Source organism: Artibeus jamaicensis, unplaced genomic scaffold, assembly GCF_021234435.1.
Source record: "Artibeus jamaicensis isolate MK-2021 breed Jamaican fruit bat unplaced genomic scaffold, CSHL_Jam_final contig_402, whole genome shotgun sequence".
Classification (NCBI taxonomy): domain Eukaryota; kingdom Metazoa; phylum Chordata; class Mammalia; order Chiroptera; family Phyllostomidae; genus Artibeus; species Artibeus jamaicensis.
Window position 1 is genome coordinate 3,548,608 of NW_026521818.1, and position 27,102 is coordinate 3,575,709.

A 27,102-nucleotide genomic window follows, 5' to 3' on the forward strand; every position below is an offset into this window, starting at 1 on the left:
TAGTTTATATTGCTAAAATATGTACTCTTAATAAAACAATTATATTATTAATCTCTATACCTAAAAATAGCAACAGTTCCTAATGTTATTGAATATGCTGACTGTGTTCAAATACTTTTTACAGATGGTTTATTTGAATCAGGAAACATGGTCCACATATTACATTTGAATAATTCTCTTTAATGTGGGTTGCCCTCCCCCCTTTTTAAAATGCCATTTTTTGTGTGTGTGGAAGAAACTGGGTAATTTGCTCTATAGAATTGAATTTTCTTTTTTGAATTTTGTTGTCAGCATTTTGTGTTGTGATTTCACATATTCCTTCATTCTCCAGTTTTCCTGTAAACTGTAAGTTAGGTCTAAAGGCTTGATAAGATTCTTATTTTTTATTTTGAACAAGTAAACATTATAGGTGTTGTTATATAGAGTTTTCTTGTTTTATGCTGGGAGGTATATAATGTCTGTCTCCGTATTTTTTGTGATGTTGAACTTGACTAATACATTCTAGTTTTGTAAGCTTGATCAGGCTATTATTAATAAAGTTTCCCTTCAGCTTTTCATCTGATTTTTCTGGAAACAATTGATGTTTACTACTTACTTTATTATTTCAGCAGGGGTTGTAAAATGTCAAGGTTTCTCCTCTGCTATTCCTAATGCAATTGTTAGCTGGAATTTTTCAATAAAGAATTTTCCTAGATCTTCCATTTGGTTACCCTGAGGCATTGTTTATATAGGGAAGACAGAATAAATGCTTGCTTTTTGGTATTAATTTGCCAGTTTGTAGAATGAATAGGTTCTTTAGCACCTTCAAAAGTTAAGATTTTCAGTATTGGGGTAGGATGTAAGGAGTTTGGAATTGCCACTTCATACAAACAAGTAACAGCCTGAAAAAATGGAAAAATGAACAACCCTTCTTAGGTTTATAACAGAAGTGAAGTCACAGGGGGAATGGATACCACCAGAATTAGAGAGACCAACAAGTCAATATAGTGAATCACAACTTATCAGAACAACAACCTCCTTGGAAAACAGTGTTGGGTACAGAAAAAATGGTATGGTAGCTGACAAATTCTGGAGACTCAGCATTGACAACTCTGGAAGTTAAAAACTTAAAGAGAACCCAATCACTGAAGGACCCCTGCACTTTTGGGAGTTTTACCTCCTGGATCTTTACCAGGTGGTCATAGTGAATATTGGAGAAAAGTCCCATGGTCCTGGCAGGGCAAGTGGAATAGGAAACATTTTGACATATGCTAGAGTATTCTGTTCTTAACAAGGTCTGCCCTCAGGAGAAATTGTTAACTAGAGCCTAACTGGTTAATAGTTAGGGAAGAAGGGAAATATGCAACTTTGGCTGACTCTAGCCACCCTTCCCATGTAAGGGGGCTTGGGGAATGAGAAGCACATGTAATCTTCGAAATTCAGAGGCACAGGCTTAGTAAAAGACAGACCTAATCATAAGACTATAAAATGCTTCTCCTCCTCCGATAACTTATCACCACTTAATAAAGTCCTTTTTTACATCAGTTCCTTTTACCTAAAACATCATGCCTGTCAATCAAGAAAGAGTGGTAAGGTCTACCAAAAGGCAAAAGACGTAGCTGGAAGAGAAAGCAAGCATCAAAGCCAGATATGGCAGCATGTTGTAATGATTACACTGGGAATTAAAAAAAAAACTACCATGCTTTTGGACCATAAGATGCACCTAGGCTTTAGAGGAGGAAAATAGGAAATAAAATTTGAAGCAAAAAATGTGGTAAAATATTTAACAACATAAATAACATAATATTTCACCAATGTAAATATAAACATAGTAGCATTAACAACCATTATTCCTCCCAAATTTGGGTGGGGAGGGTGTATCTTATAGCCCCCAAAATATAGTATATATATTTTTATATGTTCAGGGCTCTAACAGATAAAGTAGATAGCATGCACCAACAGACAGGCACTGTAAGCAGAGAGATGAAAATCCTGGGAAAGAACCCAAACAAAATGTTAGACATCAAAACACTATAACAAATGTGAAGAATGCCTTTCATGGGCTTATTGGGAGACTGGCTATCACTGAGGAAAGAATCTCTGAACTTGAGGACATAGCAATATAAATCTCTAAAACTAAAAAGCCAAGAGAACAAAGACTGAAAATATATGAATAGCATTTTTAAGAACTATAGGACAACTGAAAAAGGTGTAACTCATGCAATAGGAATACTGGAAGGAGAGAAAAAGAAATGAACAGAAGAAATATTTGAAACAATAATGACTGAGATTTTTTTCAACTTAATATCAGGCACCAAATGACAGATTCAAAAAGGTTAGAGAAAAGCAAACCGAATAAATGACTAAAAACAAAAGCCAGTACAAAAACGGCAAATTTCTGTTTGAAACTACACAAAATCAAAGATAAAAACAAAATCTTAAAAGAAGCCAAAGTAAAAAAAAATCGTACGTATAGAAGAACAAATATAAATATTACTTCCAAATTTTCTGAAGTCATACAAGCAAGAAGAGAATGTAATGAAATATTTGAACTGTTGAGAGGAAAAAATATAACTGATATGCTAAGAAATGAGAGAGAATGGAATCATAAAATATTCAGTGTAAAGCACAAAAGACTCAATAAGTAACAGAGAAAAATAGAAGCAAATAACAAGGATAACAAATAGGAAACTAACAGATATGGTCAATAGTAATCTAAGTTTATCAATAAATACTTTGAAGATCAGTGATCTAAACAAACCAGTTAAAAGACAGACATTGGCAGAGTGGACCAAAACAACAAGACCCACTTATATGTTGGCTACAGGAAGCCCACTTTAAATATACAGACACACAGAGATTAATTGTAAATGGATGGAGAAAGATATACCATGCTGACACTATCAAAAGAAAGTAGGGGTAGCTATATTAATTTTGAACAGAGCAGCCTTCAAAGGAAGGTTTATCAGGGATAAAGAAGGGAATTAGATAATAATAAAAGGCATCAGTTTTCCAAGAAGACAATAATACTTAATGTAGGTTCTGGCCAAGATGGAGGCATAGGTAGAAACCCTTTGCTTCCTTGTACAACCAAAAGGAAGATAACAACCAATCTAAAATCAATAAACAACCAGAAGTGCCAGAAAAATCCAACTACATGGCACTCAGACAACCAAGGGATTAAAGAAATAGTCAACCAGACCAACCAGACCAATCAGACCAGTAAGACGGGCAGATGGAGAGAACTTGTGGCAAGGTGGTGGACTGTATAGGCAGGGCTGGCTGAGAGAACCCCCAGCAAGGAGGCATACTGCAGGGGTGGGGCCGACTGAATGGGAAACTGAGACTCAGAGCTGATTGTAGACTATGGTGGGGGTTGCCACAGTTGGAGAAACCTCCAGTCTCACATGAGGGTTTGTTGGAAAGTAGGCTAGAGCCGAACAGGCTAGCTGCATTGCTCCCTCTCTGGCCCTTCCCACTCAGGAGTGCTGCAGCACAGCAAGGAGGGTTGCCCAGCCCTGGTGAATACTTAAGGCCCCACCCCATTACAACTTAACAGGTGCCCCGAGACAAAGAAATAGGGCCAAAATCAAAGAACAGAGTAAAACTCTGGAAAGAGAGCTAAGTGATGAGTAGATAGCCAAACTATCTGATGGAGAATTTAAATCCCTAATAATCAAAATGCTCCCAGAACTGATTAGCTTGGTTGCAAAATGAAAGAGCAAATGAAAGATACCCAAACTAAAATAAAGCAAAATATTTGGGGAACCAACAGTGACAGGAAGGAAACCAGGACGCAAAGCAACAATTTGGAACATAAGGAAGAAATAAACATTCAACCAGAACAGAATGAAGAAACAAGAATTCAAAAAAATGAAGAGAAACTGAGGAACCTCTGAGACAACTTTAAATGTTCTAATATCCAAATTATAGGGGTGCCAGAAAGAGGAAAACAAGAGCAAGAAATTGAAACCTTATTTGAACAAATAAAAAAAAAAACCCTTCCCCAATCTGGTGAAGGAAATAGACTTCCATGAAGTCCAGGAAGCCCAGAAGAAGTTGGATCCAAAGAGAAATGCACCAAGGCACATCATTATTAAGTTACCCAAGATTAAAGACAAGCAGCAAGAATCCTAAAAGCAGCAAGAGAAAAGGAGGCAGTTTTCTACAAAGAACTTCCCATAAGACTATCAGCTGATTTCTCAAAAGAAATCTTGCAGTCAAGAAGGGGCTGGAAAGAAGTATTTGAAGTCATGAAAGGCAAGGACCTACATCCAAGGTTACTCTATCCAACAAAGCTATCATTTAGAATGGAAGGGCAGGTAAAGTGCTTCCCAGATAAGGTCAAGTTCAAGGAGTTCATCATCACCAAGCCCTTATCATATGAAATGTTAAAGGGACTTGTCTAAGAAATTGAAGAAGATCAAAAACTGTGAAGAGCAAAATAACAAAAAACTCAGAAGTATCAACAAAGGAGCCTTAAAAAAATAAAAACAACAAAAGCAAAAGCTAAGCAAACTACTAGAAGAAGATGAGAATCAGAGAAATGGACATCACATGGAGGCTTTTCAGTGGTGATAGGGAGAGGAGGAATGGGGGGAAAAGGCACAGGGAAGAAGAAGCATAATTGGTAGGCATAAAATAGATGGGGAGAGGTAAAAAATGGTATAGGAAAAAGAGAATTCAAAGAATTTATCTGTATAACCCCCATGGACATGAACTAAGGAGGGGGAATGTTGGAGGGTTGAAAGGTGTAGGGAGGAAGGGGTAAAGGGGGAAAAATTGGGAAACTGTAATAGCATAATCAAGAAAATACATTCTAAAAAATAATTCTTAATATATATGCCGAACAATATAGCATCAAAATACTGATAGAACTGTGCACACTAATTGAATTGCAAAGAGAAATAGATGAATTGTCTGTTGCAGTTGGAGACTTTAACACTCCTCTGTGAGAAATAATCCAGCAGCCAGAGAATCAGTAAAGATATAATGCCATCAATCAAGCAGATATACTAGATATAATGAACATCTATGGATTACTTCATGCAAGAACAGCAGAAGACACATTCTTCTCAAACTCACACAGAGGATTCAACAAGATAGTCCACTTTCTAGACCATAAATAATACCTTTAAATTTAAAGAAATCAAACAATGCTGGCTTTGTGACCACAATGAAATTTAACTAGAAATCAGTGAAAGAAAGGTGGTCTGCAAAGTTTCAAGTTGGAGATTCTTGCTGTATGATGCTCCAGGGTTGGGTAGGTCAGTTGAAGTTGATAGTGATCAAATTGAGACATTAATTGAGAATAATCAACGTGTACCACCCTGGAGATTGCCAACATACTTAAAATATCCAAATTAATAAAGGTATTGGTGAAAGTGAAAAATATGTTTTTTATTTTACAGAAAAAAAAACATGGACATTTTGGCCAACTCAATAAAATCAATCTTCTAATCTTTCACCTTAGGATACTAGAAAAAGAAGAGCAAATTGAAGCCAGAGGAAGCAGAAGAAAAGAAATAATAAAAATTAGAGCAGAAATCCATGAAAGTGAAAACAGGAAATCAAAAGGGAAAACTCAACAAAACCAAAACCTGATTATTTGAAAAGATTAATAAAACCAGTAAGCCTCTAGCTCTCTAACTAACAAAAACACAGTGTACAGCACAGGTTACTAATATCAGGATTGAAAGAGGGTACATCACTACATATCTCATGTATATTAAAGGGTAATGAAGGAATACTAAGAACAACTCTGTGTCTACAAATTTGATAATGTTGAGAAATTGGCCAATTTTTTGAAGAACACAATCTGCTAAAACTCACATGAGAAGAAATAGACAATCTGATTAGGCAAACATCTATTAAATAATTGAATTAATTACTAACCTTCCCAAACAGAAATTACTAGGCTTAGATAAGTTCACTGATATATTCTGTCAAACTTTTAAACAAGAAATTACACCAATTTTCTATAAACTCTTTCAGAAGATACAAAGAGGGAAACTGTCTAATTCATTCTATTAGGTCAGCATTGTTCTAATTCCCAATCCAGACAATATAGTAGAAGAAAAGGAAACTATAGATTCATACCTCTCATGAAAATTGACGTCAAAATCTTTAGCTGTTAGGAAATCAAATTCAACAATGTATCATGAGAATTATATGCCATGATCAATTGGGGTGTATTTTAGGCATGTGGTTGGTTTAAAATTTGAAAACCAACAAAATGGAAACTATCATATAAATAGATAAATTAAAAAAAATAAGATGATTATGTGACTAAATGCAGGAAAAGGATTTGACTAAATCCAGCACCCATTCATGAGAAAAACTTTCAATGAACTTAATAAAGAGTATCTACAAAAACCTACAGCATACTTAATTTTGAGAAATTTGAAGCTTTCTCATTAAGCCAGGAGCAAAGCAAGTATGTTCCTTCTTACCAGTGCTTATTAACATCATAGTGGATGTCATAGTTAATGCAGTAAGACAAGAAAAAGAAATAAATGGGCCTTGGCTGGTGTTGCTCAATTGATTGTCAGCCTGCCAACCAAAGGGTCACCAGTTAGATTCCCAGTCAGGGCATATGCCTGGGTTGTAGGCTGGGTCCCCAGTAAGGGGAACATGAGAGGCAACCACACACTGATGTTTCTCTCCCTCTCTTTTTCTCTTCCTCTCTTTAAAAATAAATAAAATCTTTAAAAAAGGGAAATAAATGGTATACAGAATGGGAACAAATAAATAAAGCAAAGTTATCTTTGTTCGCAGCTGACATGGTTGTTCGAGTGGGAAATCTGAGAGAACAAGGAAACCCTTGGATATAAGTGCTTATAGCAAGGTCTCAGGATACAATGTTAATGTACAAAAGTTAATTGCTTTTCTAAAGACCAGCAATCAATGAATAAGATGATATGCAATTAATAACATAATATTATATACATTAGCATCCCCCAGAATAAAATGCTTAGGTATAAATAAGTATAAATCCAACAAAGTATGTACAGGACTTGTAGGACCAAAATGACAGAACTCTGATGAGAGAATCAAAGAAAAAATAATTTAAGAGATAATTTATGTTAATGTGTGGGCAGTCTAAATACTGTGAAGATGTCAGCTATTTCCAGCTTGCCCAATACATTCAATATAACTGCAATGAAAATCCCAGGAAGTTATTTTACGGATATTGAAAAACTGATTCTAAAGTTTGTATGGACAAACAAAATACCCAGAATAGCCAATAGAATATTGAAGAAAAGTCAGAGGACCTGATATTACTCGACTTCAAGGTTTATTATAAGTGAAGATATTAATAGTTTGGATTTTGCACAAGGGTAGAAAAATAGACAAATAGATCAATGAAACAGAATAGAGAGCCCAGAAATATAGCCGCATAAGTACAGTCAACATATTTTTGACAAAAGGGCAAAGTCAATACAGCAGAAAAAGGTATTATTTCAAACAGATGATGCTGGAATAATTGGATATCTCTACATGTGCAGAATAAATCTAGACACAGACCTTATACCCTTTGTGAAAATTAACTCAAAGTAGATCACAGATCTAACTGTAAAACACAAAATTAATTTTATTTTTCTTATTTATTCTATTATAGTTGTCCCAACTTTTCCCCTTGACCTCTTCTGCTCAGACCACCCCACCCCACCCCGACACTCCCACAGTCAATCCTCATACCTTTGTCTATGTCCATGGGTCATTCATACATGTTCTTTGGCTAATCCCTTCCCATTCTCTGAAGAGAGGGTGAGAAAGGGGAAGAAGGGAAGGAGAAAGAGAGAAACATTGTGATGTGAGAGCACCAGTCAGTGTGAGAAAGCAACACTGATCAGTTTGCCTTTCCATACATACCCCGACTGTGACTGAACCCGCAACCCATAGGAATTGAACCCTTGACCTTTGGGTTATGGAATGAGGCCCAACCAACTGAGCCACGCTGGCTAAGGCTCGACTATGCACTGTTTATCGATTTGCTCTTGTTTTTGAGGATTTTTTATATGCTTTTGAATTTACCACTGATATCAAAGTAATTTTTAATTTATTGTCTGTAATTGTAGATTAAAGAGTAACTCTGACCCATAAGCAGGAAAATACACATTAATTAATGCTTTGGAATTTAAGTTCTTGATTATGTGAATTTAACTTTAACTTTTTTTTTTGCATTTGTTTTTTTGACAGGTTACAAAGACAGAATTAGAGAAATTAAAGTCCAGCTATAGACAATTAATAAAAGAAATGAATTCTGCCAAAGAGAAATATAAAGAAGCTTTAGCTAAAGGTATGGCAAAATTATGAAAAAATGTTTATTTTACTGATTTTTATTTTTATCATTCGGAAGTTATCTTTATAAATAGTGGAATGATTCCACTTAGACAAATGCATATTAAAAAATGACCAAAATAAATCAAAATAGGCTGATTATGAAATTATGTAATAATTCTTCCTTTTTTAAAAAGATAATGCACAATATTTGTGAATAGTGCATACTAAATGGAATTATATAGCACTTGTATAATAATAGAATGCAAAGAGTATTTAAATTTATCAATAGCATAAAATTTAGTTAATTAGTGAGTGCTAAATAAGAAGAATAAGGTGGTATTTGTTTAAATCCTTTTTAATTCCATTTTTACTTATGGTACTTAAAAGCCATTAAAATCACAAGATCATTTTATGACATTATTTTGCCTTTATAGTTTAATTTTATGTGTCTGCAGTGTCCTAAATGTTTCATTCAACAGTTTGGAAGTAAATGGGAAGAGAAACCAATGTTTTAAAAAGATTTATGGTTATAGTCTTGAAAGGTAGTTAAGCAGTTTTCACATTTTGATTTTTTTAATTATAAACATTGGAGTTTTTAAAATTTCTGGGTAAAATGTAAGCTTTCTTAGAAACTATTTTCTTTTGCTTCTTAAATTTACCTTCCTCTTTTATTAATGTATTTTTTCTTTGTCTTTTTCTTGTGTATTATCTTTTTGTTGTTGTTGATAAGTGAAATAAACATTTCCTACATTGGGCTATATCTTGCACAATGAAAACAGTTTTTGTTATTTTCAGTAGGCTAGGAGAGGTACTGATTTGGATGTGGTTCTCCCTCCCTCCTTTGCTTAGTTCCTCCTCTGTTTCTATTGATAGCTACCCACTCTCTTTGTTTCTCTGTGCTTCTTTCCCTTCTTTCTTCTCTCTGTCCCTCTTTTTCCCTCCTTTTCTCCCTCACCCTTCCTCCCATACCCATCTTTTCTTCAGTATCTACTTTATGTTTCCCTCATTCCTCCCACATTGAAATCATGTTTCTTATCACAGTGTTGTTATTAATTTTAAGGATGTGAATCTGTGTTCACAGTGTTCTTATTTTTCATGTACCTCAACCATTATTTTGAGATTATAATCCCTTTACTAATGTAAACATATCTTTTAAAGTGCTTTGGTGATTTAATTACCTGTTATTAAGTGAATTAAAAATGACATAGACTTTGGAGTCAGGTAGTCTTGGGTTAAGTCCTAACATTGTGTGATTATTTTATGGACTTTTAAACTTCATATTCAAACCTAATTACTATTACTTTATTATTTTTAAAAGTTCTTTAGATAATCGATAGTATTTGCCAAGCACTTTCTATCTTTAAGTTATTGTGATTAAAACAGTATTTCATAGCTTACCCATTCCTGGAAGTTGATATTCTTACTTGGGAGCCTCAAATCTTAACCTCTTTAAAAATTTAGCTTTTATACAAGAGATGCTTTGCTGAACCATCAAGAATAGTACAGAAATAGTTTTGTACATAACACTATTTCTCAATATGTCAAAAATAGTTAATTACTACTGAATCTGTCAGAGTAGTTGATTTTACAAAGTTCATTACTTAATGCCTGGATAGCATTCTCAAATTAGTGCCCTTATTATAGATAATCATATTTAAATTCACCCAGAGTGAGGGATGATGTAAGTCAGCTGTTTTATAAACTAGCTATCTAAGTATTTTACACTAGGTGTGTATCTGTTGGAGAAAAATTAGGAAAAGCAATACAAAATCATTCCCAAGTCTCAATACCTACTTTTAATGATGTTTTATTTTTGTTTAAAAATTGAAATCAAATTTTGATATTATAATAAACTTTTAAATAGTTCTTATACCTAATGCTTATATTATCAAAAATTATTCACAGATAATAGTTCTTTATTTCTTTTGACCTAGATAAAACACTATTTAGTGTTGTAGTAATAGGAGGAAGGCAACCAGAAAATCTCAAGACTATAGTTTTCATTGGCATTAAGTGGTGTACTGTTTGATTTAATTTCCTATGTTAAAATATGTGAACTTATTTACATTACTCTTTCTAAAGATATTAGTATTTTCCTATTTTCAAGAATTTGATTACTTCTGTTAAATCAATTTATAATTTATAAAATGTATATTCAAAAGGTGCTATGTAATTATGTTTTATGCTTGAGGTATATGTAAATTTCATGTTTATATGAAAAAGTGTAGAATTTTATATTTCTGAGACTTTGTTTCTGTTTTCAAACTGCTTCTATATTTAACATGGAAATAAGGTTTCTTTTGTGAAGTTATTTAGTCATTATAAAGATATTGTGGCAGTAAACATTCCAGTATTTATAGGCTTTATGTCAGAACCTTAGTTCATTTGGACAGGCCAGACGAGGGCACTTCTGGAGTGGGTCCTACTCACTGGGGGGTGCTGGCAATGAATGCCCAAGCCTTGGCTCTGGCATCCACAGATTTTTTAAATCCTTAGGAGGTTTTGGAGAAGCTATTTAAAACCCCAGTCTAACATATAGCATGTGGTTGGAGAGGACAAGGCTTTGTGAGAGACAAGGCCCCGAGATAATTCTTAGAGTATGGGTTCAATTCTGGATTTGATCAAGAGTGGGTTGAGTCATGGGCTCAGTTACTACAACTTGAAGTTCAGCAGTATCAGTACATCAGCAGCAAGGCTCTGTTAATGTTGAAATTCCAAACTTCTGAGTTCTGCTGAATGGATTACACAAAATACTTTAACTTTTGGATGTTAGAATTTATATCCAGTGGGGCATTAGTTTCTGTTCAGTCTAATGTAAAATAAAAACTCATTTGGAAAATGTAGCATCATTTTAATTTTTTATAATATGACTTAAGTATCAAACCAGTTTTACTCTGTGTTGTGTTGAGTGAACAGATGTTTATATTAAAATGATTTGGACTAATTTGGACATTAGTCTATTTTTTGTCTATCTATATTGACTATTTGACTGTTTATTGACTATTTTCTAGACATTAGTCTATTGATTTTATTCATAACATGTGCATGGATAACAACCATAATAATTGTAGTTTATTGATTGAAGTTAATAATTTATATTATCTCTTTTTAAAAAATTGTTTATGCTACTAAAATTGTCAGTGCTTTCTCTCCTACTTCCCATGTTCACCCAGCCCTATGTACTTCCCTCCCTCAGTCAGTCCCATATTGTTGTGCGTGTCCATGGGTCATGCATACGTGTGCTTTGGTTAATCCTATCACCATCTTTTATCCAGTTCCTCTCTCCCCTTTGGACACTGTCAGTCTGTTCTATGTATCTATGCTTCTGTTTCTATTTTTTTCATTAGTTTATTGTATTCATTTGACTTCACATATAAGTGAGTTCATCTGATATTTGTGTTTCACTGACTGGCTTATTTCACTTAGTATAATATTCTCCAGGTCTACTTATGCTGTTACAAAAGGTAAGCACCCCATCTTTTTTACTGCCGCATAGTATTCCATTGTGTAAATGTATATCACAGCTTTTTTTATATACTTACCTAGTAATGGGCACTTAGGCTGTTTCCAGATCTTGGTTATTATACCTAGTGCTGCTATGAATATAGAGGTGCATATATTATTTTGTATTGGTGTTTCAGGATCCTTAGCATTTATATTGTTTCTTGATGGCAATGTTGAGTCTTAGAATAAGTTCTTGAATGCAGAACACACAGGTTTTACTTTTTATTGTAGGTTAAGTTTTGAATATTCTTTATTAGTTAAACAGATGGTTTAGCCATCAGATGATTTTGTGAACCCACATAGCTTGTCTCTGAGCTAAGGTTCTGACATAAATGCTTGTAAATGTTGGAAAAATTTGCCATTACATCATCTTATAAGTAAATGACTTTTCAGAGAGAACTCCTAAAGGATCATGTTGTCTATGAAAAGAGAGTTGTACTTTCCCTTTTCATCCTGGGTGTCTCCTTTTTTTTTCTTTTGCTTGTTAATTGCCCTAGCTATGTTGAATAGCAGCAGAAAGAACAAACATGATTTCCTTGCTCCTGAACCTGGGGAAAGTCTGCCATCATTAAGTAGATGTTAGCAGTAGTTTTTCAAAAATTTTTAAAAATCAGGTTGAAGAAATTCCTTTCTATTCATACTTTAGAATCAATGTTAGGTTTTCTCAAATGCTATCTCTGTATCTATTGAGATGACATTTTCCCCCTTCTTTTTGGTTTAATATGATGAATTATTTTGATTGATTTTCACATGTTTCATATATTACAACATTCCAGGATGGATAGTTCCTCTCGGATATGTTGTAATATCATTTTTTATATTGTTGGATATGATTGGCTAAGTTTTTGTTTATAATTTTTATCTATGTCTTTTGTATGTTTATTGTAATATCTTGTCTCACTTTCATATAAAGGTAATGCTCTCCTCTAAATTATTACATCCTCTTTAATTTTCTAGAACAATTTGTATTCTACAGGTGATATTTCTGAAATATTGGGAGAATTCACTTGTTAAGCCACTTGGGTCCATTTCCTTTTTTGTGAAGATTTTAAAAGTATAAGTTCACTTTGTTTAATTGAAATAGTTATTTGGTTTATCGTTTCATTTTGTTTGAATTTTGGTAGGTTACATCTTTTAAGGAATTTGCTCATTTCATTCAAGTTGTTGAATTGATTGGTGTCAAGTTGTTTACCTTACTCCCTCATTCACCTTTTTATAGTTATAGAATTTGTGGTGACATTTCCTTTCTCGTTCTTGACATTGGTGCTTTTTGTCTTCTCTCTTTTTTTCTCCTATTCATTTTGGCTAAAAGTTTTATCAATTTTATTGATATTGTCAAAGGTCAGCTTTTGTCTTTGTTTCTTTTTTTAGGTGGTTATCATTCTGCAGCATCATCTGAATGAGTGATTGATAGCCTTATTATTACATTTATTTATTTAAAAAATTTAAGTATTCTCAACATACAATATTATATTACTTTCAGGTATACAACATAGTGACTCAGCATATGTGTATAGCTTGTGAAATGATCATCACAATGAATAGTAATTATCTGTTGCCATACAAAGTTATTACAATATCATTTACTATATTCCATATGTTGTACATTTTATATCCCTGTGATGTATTCATTTTATAATTATAAGTTAGTGCCTCTTAATCCCCTTCACCTATTTTGTCCATTCTCCTATGTCACTCCACTCTGGCAGTCATCAGTTTATTTTTTGTGTTTATGAGTCCTTTGTTTTATTGGTGCATTTTTTTTGTTTTTTAGATTCCACATATAAGTGAAATCATATGGCATATCTCTGACTACATTCATTTCACATAATACTCTCTTGGTCTATCCATGTTGTCACAAATAGCAAAGTTTTATTCTTTTTTGTGACTGAATAATATCCCATTGAATATATGTGTCACATCTTCTTTATCAATTCATCAATTGGTGGACACCTAGACTTGTTTCCATATCTTGGTTTTTGTAAATAATACTGCAGTGATAATAGGGGTGCTTATATCCTTTCTAAACAGTGTTTTTTTGATTTCTTCAGAAAAATAATCAGAAATGGGATTTCTGGATCATATGGTAGTTCTAATTTTAATTTTTTGGGAACCTCCATATTGTTTTTCATAGTGGCCTCACCAGTTTATCCCACCAACAATGCACAAGGATATCCTTTTACTACGTCTTTACCAACACTTACTGGCTGTTCTTTTTCTGTTTTTATGCTTTCTATTTAATTGACTTATTCCTTAGTTTTTGTTATTTCCTTCTACATTGTTTAGGCTTAGTGTACCAATTTTTCTCCTTTCTTGATGTGGAAGCTGAGATTATTGATTTGAGAACTATCTTCATTTCTAATACAGGTATTTAATGCTATGAATATCCCTGACTACTCTTTGGAAACATTTAATATACTATTAAATAATTTTAATATACTATTTTGTCTTCATAATCATTCAGTTCAAAATACTTTTCTTTGATCTATAGGTTATTTAGAAGGGTGTTACTTAGTTTCTTAAATTTATGGCATTTTTCTTGAAGTAGTCTATTTTTTAGTATAATTTAATTCCATTTTGTCTGACAATATTTATTTTATTTTTTTATGTTCATGTATACGTTATATGGCCCATACTATAGTATATTTTGGTAAATACTTCATGTGTACTTTGTAAGAATATATATTTTATTATTGGTTGGAGTGGTATATGAGGGAGGACCCCCCAAAAACCCAGAATTATCTTCCGGAGGGCAGGCCTCTTCTAGTACAGGCTTCCTGTGCTAGGTGAGCGTTCTAGGAACCCATCTGTTTCAGTGTACCAGCTGACATTCTTGTACACTGATTGAGAGGCTGTGTTTGGCTTCAGTGAATTTTTTTTGAAGACTCCTTCCATGTGTTTGCCCATTTCATGATGGGTGATTTATGTCATGAATGTCTGTTCATGATATAGTCTTTCCTGTAAGTGAGCCGGCCAACTGCTCAGCTAGCTGCCTGCTGAGCAGCCCAGCACCAAGGAATAGATTAGAGTAACACACAGTAAATATGCTGCTATTCACTCCACTTTTATTGAATGCAGGTTCACTCAAAGTAACATCAACATACATTAGTGTCCTATTCACACTAACAATCTAAGAGAAATATAACACACACACAGCAGTCAATGGGGGATAACGAACCCAAGTCCCTGAATCTGAGTGTGCATGTCCAGGAGACAGCATGGTGGGACAGGGAGTTGTCAGCATTTTGCAGGGAAGGACTTCCAGAGCCATGTGGGTAGCAGGACAGGTGAAGTCCTCAGTCCAGTAGGGCAGAGCCTCCAGCGGCCAGTGCTAAGGGAGATCAACATGGCACGGAGCAGCACTCTGGTGTGTGGAGGTTCCTTTTCTCAGCAGTGGTCTGGAACCTGCCTCAGTTATACCTTGAAAGTCAAGTATTCCACCCTTGTGGGTCTTTTTCATAAATGTCTTGGCACCCCTGAGTCCCATTGTGGAGTTTGCCCAGGAGTCTATGGGTGGTACATGGCTGTTCTGCTTAAGACTCCTGCTGGCATGTGTGGAATTTCCCCAGGAGCTTCTCAATGGGTGGCCCCACTCTTCAGACATGCCTACTCTCCTCACGAGTGCAGATACCTTAAGTGTGTCTTCTTGCCAGACATATATGTTCTGACCATGTGGGCAGGTATGTCTCATTGCCAGATGAATTGACTGTGAGGTCATTTTCCTCTTGAACCAAAGTGTCATGGCTGACAGCCATTTTAGTTGGCATAAGTGACTCCACTTTGTTTTGTATAATTTATGCTATCTTAATTGGACCAATGCCATTTTATTGGTGTTATTCTCCACAATTTATGAATGTGCCTGTCTATACCACATTGAATGTTCAACAATTTTTGACCAAAAACAGCATGACCTCTATGCCCTACCTCTGTATTCACCCAGTCACACCCTGAGCAACATTTTTTTGTTTCCCTGAATGAAAAAAAGCCCTCAAAGGGAAATGTTTGCTGATATAGAAGAGGTGAAACAAAAAATGGCAGAAGCACTAAAAGGCATTAAAATTGACAAGTTCAAAAAGTGTTTTGAGCAGTGGGAAAAATGTCTCGATAGGTGTATTGCATCAAATGGAGAGTACTTTGAAGGTGATGGAAGTTTAAACATGCAAGGATCAATACACAATTTATATAAGTAAATTTCATTTCTTGGGGGTCCTCCCTCATATTGTCAGCTTGGTCCAGTTGATTAATATTATTATTCAAATTTTAAATATGTTATACTGATTTTCTGTTTACTTGTATCAACTATTGAGATAGGTCAGTTGAAATCTCCCACTGTAATTGTGGATTTCTCTATTTCTTGTAGTTTTCTCAGGTTTTTTGCTTCATGTATTTTGAGACTCTGTTGTTAGGTATATAAGAAGTCAAGATTGTTATATCCTCTTGAAGACTTGACTCGTTTATCATTATCAAGTGACCTCTGTTATCCCTAGTATTATTTTTTGCTGTGTTATCTATTCTGATATTATATAGCCACTCCAGCTTTACTTTTATTAGTATTTCCATGGTATATCTTTCTCAGTTTTTTACATCTAACTTCTTCCAGTCTTTATTTTTGAAATACATTTCTTACAAGCACCGTCTAGTTAGGTCTTACTTTTTTATGTTGATAATCTCTACCTTTTGGTGCAGAGTATATTTAATTTGATTGTTGATGATGTCAGGTTTAAATCTGTCATCTTATAGTTTGTTTTCTCCTTGTTCCATCTGTTCTTTATTTTTTCCTTGTCTTTTCTTCTGCCTTCTTTTGGATTAATTGAAAATTTTTCTTAAGATTCCTTTTTATCCTATTTGTTGTTGTATTAGCTATAACTTTTTGGTTTATTTTATCTTTAACTTATCACAGTATACCTTCAAGTTACATTATACCACTTTGTGTATAATAGGGCACCCTTACAGTAGTTACAGTGTTCCAGTCTTTGTGTTATTTTTCTGATATTTTTACTGTTGCATGTTATATATGGTACACTCTATTTTTAATGTTTTTAAAGTAAATTATTTTTAAAACTATAGAAAAATATTTCATATATTTTAATAGTTATGTTTTTAGTATTCTTTATTTCTTCTGATACCATTTCATTTTATATGAATAACTAACATTTCTTATAAGTCTGTGGGTAATACTTTTAGCTTTTGTATATCTGAAAAAGTTTTTATGTCACCTTCATTTTTAAAAGATATATATTTTTTAAATAAGCTTTTTCTTTTTTTTAACAATTTAAAAATTTTTTATTTATTTATCTTTAGAAGGGAAGGGAAAGAGAGAAGGAGAAAAATATCAGTGTATGGTTGCTTCTGGTACATCCCCTGCTGGGAACTGGCCCCTGCTGGGAACTGGCCTGCAATCCAGGCATGTGCCCTGACGGGGAATTGAACCGCCCTCTTTTGGTTCACAGGCCCGTGCTCAATCCACTGAGCTACACCAGCCAGGGCAAAAAAAGATATTTTTGGGGTGTAGAATTCTGTCTTCATGGTATTTTCCCCCTGGACTTTAATGATATTCCTCTAGTGTCATGCAATGGAGAAATCTGCTTTATTCCTTATTTTTGTTGCTCTGCACATTTTATTTTCCTTTGGCAGATTTTAGGGTTTGCTTTTCATCATTGGTTTTGAGCAACTTGACCATGATATAGTTTTTCTATTTTCCTTGTGCTTGGTGGTTTCTGAGCTTCTTCTATTTGAGAGTTTATAGTTTTCATGGGTTGGGAAAACTGTCAACCATTATCACTTGACATATGTTTACTGTCTCCGTCTTTCTGCTGTCCTTCGGAAATCTGCTGCATGTACATTAGGCTGCGTGTAGTCTCACGGCCTGTGGATGCTTTGATGTCTTTCTCTTGTCTTTTTTCTCTTTCTGTTTTTTTTTGGGGGGGGGGGTTAGTTTCTATGGCTATGTCTATAAATTTACTAATGTTATTTTCTGCAATGTTAGTGTCTTTAACCCATGTGGTGTGTTTTTCATCTTAGAAATTGTAGATTTTGTCTGGATAATTTTGATTGGGTCTTTTCTTAAATGTTTCATTTTCTACTTACCACACTTACTTAAGTTTTGTAGTCTTGGTGGACTTTATCTTCCTTAATCATTTGTTTTGAGAGTTGTATGAGTTTATTTATTCTCAGATTTCTTTTGGTCTCGCTATAGTCAACACTTGATTATGTTGTAGAAAATATATAACATCTTTACTGATTTACCTACACATATGCCCTTGTTCTTTTGCCGTGTAGCACTTTTTTTTCCCCAAAGGTAAAACATATTATTGATATTAAATGTAATGCATCCTAATTTTATATAATTTAAGCATAACTATGTTGAACTATTTAGCGTTGAATTAAGTGAATTTAACATGATTTTGCTTTGATGCTTTATAGCTTACTTGAAGATACGCTGAAGTATCTGAAAAGATGTTTGAAGTAACTACCTCAGAGTTATGTATTCTGATGCGGCCTATTTCACTCATACTATATGGCTAAAAGTATGCTAGCATTTTATATTTACAAAGCCTCAGAATACCCACAATAGCATTGAGGGGGGCATAAGTCTGAATGCTTCTGCTTTATCACACATCACGTTCAGGAAAAAGAAACAAGACATGAGGAGCCACTCCACCTGACACATGCCCATGCCAGCCAGCCTAGGGAATAAGAAAGGAGCTCTCTCTTCACACACATTTGTAACAAGAGTGGGAAACAATCTCACCTTCAAATTCTTCTTACTCTATGAGAAACACAGAAGGTTGCAAAAGGATTGGTAGATTCCATGATTATTACAAGCCCTCACTACCCTAAGCAGATGTAGTAAGAGGGCACCTACAACAACAGTAAGGTGAATTAGCTGTTAAGTTTCAGTCAAGCAAACAGTTTTCTGTAATTGGAAGTAGATTTTCTTAAATCACCTTTCATTCATTATGAATAGTCCTGTGATATTTTATAGCCAATTAAAATTTATTAGATCCATCGAATTGTCTCTTTAGAGTACTTTAATTATGAAAGTACTGAAATAAGTTTGAAATAAGCCCAGATATCAGACAGATGGTTGATTTATGTTTAAATAAGTCCAAATAAAAAAAGCCAACAAAACTTTCTACAAGCTATTTTAGTTTATTTCTTCATTTTAAATCTACCAAGAATGGAAACTAGCTTTCTTATTCAATAATCTCTAAATCTTGGAGATTTTTGAAAATCGAAATTACATATGGCTGATGTGTGGAGGTCCTCTAGAAAAATATTCTGAAGTTCAAATTTACCTGTCAGTTCAATATACAGAAGGAAGAAACACATTTTTGGAAACAGGACTTGCTAAAGACCAAAGTAGAATTTAAGCTGTGTTTGTTGATCATTAATTCTGTTGAAAGTGACCTGAAAGTGAGAGCTTTTCTCTCTTTTTAGACCTACTTATTAGCACATGATATATTATCAACTAACTAACTTAGGGCATGAATGCTTTTCACTGCATGGAACATAATATGATAGGAACGTTACAAGGTCATAAAGAGTATTGGCACTTTTACTCATTAATATAATTTGCATTTGGTTAAAGTTATAGGAATTGGAGTGACAGTTGTAATATTCTCATTAAATATGCATGTAAAATATTATGTGGGATGGAATATGCTCCATGATTTATTGTTATTTTGGAGATAACTCCCTAAAAGTAAAATGAAAGCATAATTATTTGATTTGTCCCCCTCCTTTGCTTAGTTTTATTAAATTAAGCTAAGTTTCACATACAGAGAGGTTAAGAGAAGTTAATCCTTCTGCTGATTTTCCCCTATATTTTATAGGTGACCTCCTTAACAATATTAGTTTTTGGATTTTATTACTAGAAAGATGATATAAACAGATACAGAAGGTAAAATTGTAATCTTTGTATAACTTTTAACTTTTAAAGAATTTTATTTGTTTAAATTTATTTAAAAATAAGAACTATAGCAATTTATACACTTTCTTGTTGTGGGCCAGGCACTTTTAACTTTATTAGGAATACTGTAGATAACAGAACATCCAAAAATCTCTGCTTCCATCAGGCTTATGTTTTAGAGCAGAAGATACCTAATTAATAAAAAATAAGTGAAACACAGTATGTTAGATGGTAATAATTACAATAGAGAAAACGCTGTAGGTAGATAGGGTGTTTAGGGGAATGATCACATTAGTTGTCATGGAAGAAAGAGACCTTTAAATGAAGAGTGAGGGAGGTGAGGGAGTGATGCATGTAGTTTTATGGGGGCAAAGAGTACTCCAGACAGAGGGAATAGCCAAAACAAAGTCACTAAGATGGGATCATATATGGCATATTTGAGAAGTATTATAGTCACCTGTGTGGCTGGAACTGAAGGACTGATAAAGGAAAGATGCTGGAGGTATGGGATCAGATCAGAGAGAAAGAATGATAGTGGTCGCAAGGGAGATATGGATTATGTAGGATCTTGTTAATACTTTTAAAATCCTTTGCCCTGAGTGATATGGGAAGTCATTGGTGGGTTTTGAGCAGAGGAATGACATTTTTACAGGACGATTCTGGTAGCCTGTTGAAATAGATAGTCTGAGGGTGGGAGAGGTTGGAAGTAAAGAGACCAGTTATTTCCAGGCTATTGCACTAACCCACTATTGTGCTGGTTTGGACCTAGCTGGTATAGTAGCAGAGGTGACTAGAAGTGTCCAAATTCTGGATATACAATTGATTCTTGGTATTTATGGTATTTATGCTCTATAGTATTATTGTGAACACTAACTGAGCATTAACTGAGCACTGAATCATTGCCCTTAGTGTACATAACATAAGGAGTTACGTAGGCCCCTGTAAGCAGGATCACATTTTTGACAGTTGAACAATACATCCCCATTATAACAAACAATACATTTGTCTTATGTGTGTTTCTGTTTAAAGACACTTTATTTAATATAAATTGTTGAATCATTAACAGTGAACTCATAGTGGTATAACTCATGACTAAAACTAACACACATATTTTCTCTATAAGGCGCATCACATCCATTTTGAGCATAACAATAAACAGCACTTCAGCACTATGTTTCAAGGGCTATTTTAAACAGCAAAATAGTAAACAGAGCACAAAAGATGCAAAACAATGGAACTAAATAGACTATAAACAGGACAGTTTATACAGTATAAGAGCTGGAACAAAAAAATACAGAGGTTCTTTACACTTACATAATTCCAAACTCAGAATCACAATGTACAGAACTGGTGAGCATGCAATGAAAAGTTTTTCTCCTGGTCTTTACCCAGTTTTCTCAGTTGGTAATGTGTGTGACTCCTTCACTGCTGTGAGTGTGTGCGTGTCTATGATTGACTTGGAAAGCAGTATGTATTGATTTTTGGCTTACAAATGAATGCTAGGCAGTAGGAGAATTTGGAAATATGGAATCCATGAAAACTGAGGGTCAACTGTATATTGAAAATAGAACTTAAAAGACTTGTTGATGAATTGGGTATAGTATGAGAATAAGAAGTCACAGACAATTCCCACATTTTTGGCATGAGTAACTGAAAGATGCCATTGCAAATTGAGATGGAGAAAAATGGAGGAGGAACAGATTTGGAAGTGAAGATTAGAGTGTGGTTTTAAGATTTTTTATTAGACATTTAAGTGGATATGCCAACTTTCTACTTGGACCTCCGGTTCTGGGGAGTTCCTGGGAGAGGTCTGAGATAAAACTACAAATCTGACTGTTGTATTTAAAGCCATAAGATCTGATGACAATACCAAGGGTGTTAATTATGATTGAAAATAGAAGAGTTTGAAGACTGAGCCTAGCACTGAGAAATCTGGGAAATTAGGAGGAAATTATAAAGAAGACCAAGATAAAAGCAAAATCAAAAGAATGTATTATTCTGGAAGCCCAGTTGGGGAGGAAGGGATTTCAGGGAAGAACAAGTGATTAAGTAGGTTGAGTATTGCTAAAATGGAAGATGAGGGCTAAGCATAGGTTATCAGTAACATTGACAAGAACAGCTTCAGTGGAGCAGTAGAGGAAAAAGCCCGAATTGGATGGGTTTAACAAAGAATGAGAGGAAAGAAACCAGAGATAACTAGTATAGGTGAATCTTAAAGATAGGAAAGTAATTAAATAAGTAGATTCAGCGGAGGATATTTTTATTTTTATTTTTTTATTGTTTTTCAAATACAGTTGTGTCTGTTTTCATGTTATCACTTTCCCCTGCCACTCACCCCCACCTCCCACCCTCCATCCTTACCCCCTTGGCTTTGTCCATGGGTCCTTTATACATGTTTCTTGATGACCCTTTCTCTTCTTTCCCCCATTATCTCCCATCCCCCTCTCCTCTGGTCCTCCCCTCTGGTTACTGTCAAGTTTGTTCTTTATTTCAGTTTCTCTGGTTATATTTTACTTGCTTGTTTAGGTTCTGCAGGTGAGATGGTATTTGTCTTTCACTGTGAGGGAGGATATATATTTTTAAGATTTTTATTCATTTGTCTTTAGAAGGAGAGGAGAGAGGGAGAGAAATATCAATGTATGGTTGCCTCTCATGCGTCCCCTGCTGGGAACTGGCCTGCAACCCAGGCATGTGCCCTGACTGTGCCCTGACAGGGAATAAACCTCAATCCTTTGATTCACAGGCCCACACTCAATCCACTGAGCTACACCAGCCAGGGTGTGAGGGAGGATATTTTAAGACTACTTGTTTGCTGATAAAAATGCTTCTGTAGAAAAGGAAAAACTGATGATGCAGCAGAATGCAGGAAGAGACTGCTGGAGCAAATATACTTGAGTAGGTGAGAGAGGATGGATCCAGTACTCAAGTGAATTGTCCGAAGCTAGAACAAGGATAGTTTGTTCATATTAACAGTTTGTTAGAGAAGGCCAGATATACAGCCATATACAATAAGAGGTTAGATTTGCTGGTGAGAGCTTCTGGATGTTCTTTTAAATTGCTTATTTTTTAAAATGGTATTCATAGACTGTTGCTAATATTGAATTAAAATTCAAGATCACAAGGTATAGCCAGTAAGTATGTAGTAAAAAGTTTTCCTTTTATCCATTGCCCAATTTTCTTCTCTATAAGCAGTGAGTATTGTCTCTTTCTTCTAGATAAAGCCTGTTTATCTCCTGTCACTTTTAAGCCATTAAGGGATTTATTAACTTATTAGATAACATTACATATTATAGTACATTATTAGGATTTTGAGGTTAGTTGGTTATCCATGCTAAGTAAACAGTGGTCTATATACTCCCTCTTCTACATTATAACCTAACATTATGATGATTCTTTTGTGAGCTGCCATTTTGATTTTCTTGCCAAGTGTCTTTAGGAAGAGACTGTGACTGTGTGTCCCTCACAGAACCTAGGATACTGTGGAATCTGGATAAAGATTTGAAGGAGGAATGCCCTTAATTTGTTGTCAATGTTGTTCTTACACACGCTTGACTAATTTTATAAAGTTAGAATGATAGAGAGTGATAGGGTTTGTTTATTTTTACATTTTGGCTATCTTTATTAATATTACTGATAGTGCAAAAACACCTGCTTTGAAACATACATATTAAGTTTTTTTTTTAATCTGGGAAGTCAGGATTGATATTTGAAGAATATTAAAAGAACAAATAATTGAGACTTTATATCTAGGCTAAATAATTCCTTTTTTTTTAGATTTAGTGAATAGTCAGGTACTTTTGAATTTTGATAGATTTTCACAACTTTCCATTTTTAGCTTTTTATTTTGATATAATTTCAGAGCTACAGAAATATTGACACAATAATATAAAAATCTTAGTACACCCTTCACCCGTATTCCCCTTCCCCCCTTTTTTAACCACATTTGCTTTATCTTTTTTTCTTTCTCTGTATTTGAGAGAAACTCAGACTGTCTTCTCTATCCTTTGGAAATGTTTTTGTTATAGTTTTAACTGTTATTTATTATGACATTCTCTGATTATTTATTAATTATGTTGAGAGAGTGAGTTTTATTTGTTTTTCAATACCCTTTAACTTATATTTTAGATGACATGTGGGGGATTCAGAATTATGCAGTTGCTCCTATCTCAGCCCCCCAGAATCCCTCCATTCACAGCTTTGTGACATTATAGAATGCAGATCTGAATATAGTATGTCATCCAATTTATAGGTTAGTAAAAGACTATGTGTCAATTGAATCCAGCAATCATTATATGTAAGGAAATGGTGTTGCATAGAGTTAGAGATCTTGCTCTTGAAAGGTAGCTTATGTTTAATTTTAAAATAAAATATAGTTATTTTAATTTCTTGAACATCTTAAGACCAATAGTACATGATTAATAACTATTTCTTGATTACTACAGCAAATATTCTTATACCAAGAAATTAGAAGTAACAAAGTAAGACTACACCTATTGTATTTTTAGAATGCTTTATAGTAGTAGTTGATCACAAAGGTTTTTCTTAGCTCTCTCAATTCAGTGTCTTCTTTAGCCTTTGCTGTTAACTGTGTGTTTTGACAATTTTCTGCCATTTGATCTCCCTCACAATCCAGCAGGTAATTTAACTGCCACATTTGTAAATTAGAAGCTAAACCTTAGATGAACTGACTTGCCTGAGTTGCACAGCTAATCAGAAGAGAGGCTGAGACAAAAACTGACTTCTTATTATTGTTAGAACAATACCAAGTAAAATAGGCAGCTCCTGCACTGTTACCACATATTATACTTGAATTTTAACTTCCAGTGAATAGAAATATATAAACATTTGCCCCAAGTAACTCATAAGTTAAGCTAAATATCTGTTCATTTTCTTCTTAGAGTAATAAGTAAAAACTGTAGAGTTGAGGAAGAATGTTTGATAGACAGGAAAAGTATAAGTTGGTAAATGTTTAGTTATTCTAATCAGAGTTTACTTGCTGACACTTTATTTTTATAAAATAGTCATTTCTCATTTATTATCAAGAGGCTTTCCGTCATGATATTTAACAAAAGGTAAACACTTAAGAAGTTTATAATAAAAAACACTTGTCTTTCTAGACTTGCTTAATGAGTAGTCTAGCTTGTCTCTTGTGAATGTCAAACTTACATAATTGAGTTTTGCTAGCCTCATAATATTGTTTATGGCATGACATGTTGTATACACACTCTGTTATTACAGACATTAAACAGATTTGTCAACAAGTGATGGCAAAGAATTATAATTCAATCTCTTGTGAATTTCATTATGTGGAGAAGGAAAAATTGGATGGTTTACTCCCTGTTAATTGACACAAAACAACTCCATGCCTTGCTCAATGCTTCTCATTAAAAAACAAAACAAAATAAAAGCATACATCAACAGAGGTATAATTCTGCATCTGTCAATAAGAATTTATTCACTCTGTGTATTTTGTGTTAGTTTCCAGCTCAAGTGTAGTTATTTAAAAGTTAAGAATGTATAATAGTGATCTGAGATATTCTAAGCCAAAAAGCTTACATATTAAGAATCATCATATTAGGGACTTCTGCCAAGATGGAGGCGTAGGTGGAAGCACTGTGCCTTCTCACACAACCAAGTTTAAAAACAACAAAGTTTTAGCAAGAAAAATGCAGCCAAACCACAGAAAATTGAACTATACGGAAGTCTGACAACAACGAACCCTTCAGCCAAACCGGTAAGAGGGGCAGAGCCAGCAGCAGCGCAGGGTTGGGCAGGAAAGATCCACTGGACCGACCTGGGCTCGAAACCCAGGCAGGCCAGCAGCCGTGGGTGTATCCCAGGTGTGGAGTAGCGGGCGGACTTACTGAGGGCTGACCACAGTCACACATTCACGCACAAATAAACTGCTGAAGGAGCGAGCAGTGAGATAGACAGTGCAGGCCCCAGTGGCAGGAAGTGGCAGAGGAGGCTGCCATAGCCCCTCTCTGACCATGCCCCCACATACAGTGTCACAAACCAGCAACCTGGGGGAGCCGCCCTGGTGAACACCTAAGGCTCCGCTCATCATACGTAACAGGCATGAACAGATAAAAACATGGCTCAAGAAGAACTCAGAGCCCCAGAGCCAATAAATCTAAGCAATGAAGAAATAGCCAAATTTTCAGATGCACAATTCAAAACCCTGGTGATCAGGATGCTCACAGAACTGGTTGATTTTAGTCACAAATTAGAGGAACATATGAAGACTAAACTAATTGAAATGAAGGGAAATGCACAGGAAACCAATAGTGATGGAAAGGAAACTGGGAATCAAATCAAAGGAGTGGACCAGAAGGAAGAAAAAATGACCAAATAGAAAAGGATGAAGAAACAAGAATTCAAAAAAATGAGGAGAGGCTTAGGAACCTTCAGGACATCTTTAAACATTCCAACATCCGAATTATAAGGGTGGCAGAAGGGGAAGAGGAACAGCCACGAGTGGAAAACTTATTTGAACAAATAATAAAGGAGAATTTCCCCAATCTGGAAAAGGAAATAGCCTTCCAGGAAATCCAGGAAGCTCAGAGAGTCCCAAAGAAGTTGGACCCAAGAAGGAACACACCAAGGCACATCATAATTACATCAGTCAAGATTAAAATGAAAGAGAGAATCCTAAAAGCAGCAAGAGATAAGGGGACAGTCACCTACAAAGGAGTTCCTATCAGTCAGCAGATTTCTCAAAAGAGACCTTACAGGCAAGAAGGGGCTGGAAAGAGGTATTCCAAGTCATGAAATGCAAAGACCTACATTCAAGATTGCTCTATTCATCAAAGCTTTCATATAGAATGGAAAGGCAGATAAAGTGCTTCTCAGATAAGGTCAAATTCAAGGAGTTCATCATCAGCAAGCCCTTATTATATGAAATGATAAAGGGACTTACCTAAGAAAAAGAAGATAAAAAAGATGAACAGTGAAAGGACAGCAAACTCACAGTTATTAAGAACCACACCTAAAACAAAAGCAAACTAAGAGGATAGCTAGATCAGGAGCAGAACCATAGAAATGAAGATCACATGGAGGGTTAGCAACAGGGGAGTGGGAGGAGAAGAAGGGGGGAGAAGGTACAGAAAATAAGTAGCATAGGTGGTAGGTAGAAAATAGATAGGGGGAGGCAAGAATAGTATGGGAAATATAGAATCTAAAGAACTTGAGACACGTGGTCATAAACCAAAAGGGGGAGAATTGTGGGGGAGGGGGTGTGCAGGGTGGAGGGGAATGAAGGGGGGAAATAGAACAACTGTAATGGCATAATCAATGAAATATATTTAAAAAAATAAAAAGTAAAAAAAACAAATGAGACTACATCAAATTAAAAAGCTTCTGCATGGCTAAGGAAACCATTATCAAAATGAAAAGGGAACTGACTCTATGGGGTGAAATAT

At 34.7% G+C, this 27,102-nt stretch overlaps 1 protein-coding gene across 5 annotated transcripts in view; it reads left to right on the top strand.

Annotated features, from left to right (window-relative positions):
- FER (FER tyrosine kinase) overlaps positions 1 to 27,102 on the top strand; it is a 411,880-nt gene that overhangs the window by 70,155 nt on the left and 314,623 nt on the right. For all 5 annotated transcript variants that reach the window (XM_037138616.2, XM_037138612.2, XM_037138614.2 and 2 more), the window contains one exon: positions 8,182 to 8,281. In XM_037138616.2, coding sequence (XP_036994511.1) covers positions 8,182 to 8,281 — 100 coding nt within the window. The remainder of the gene's footprint in view (positions 1 to 8,181; positions 8,282 to 27,102) is intronic.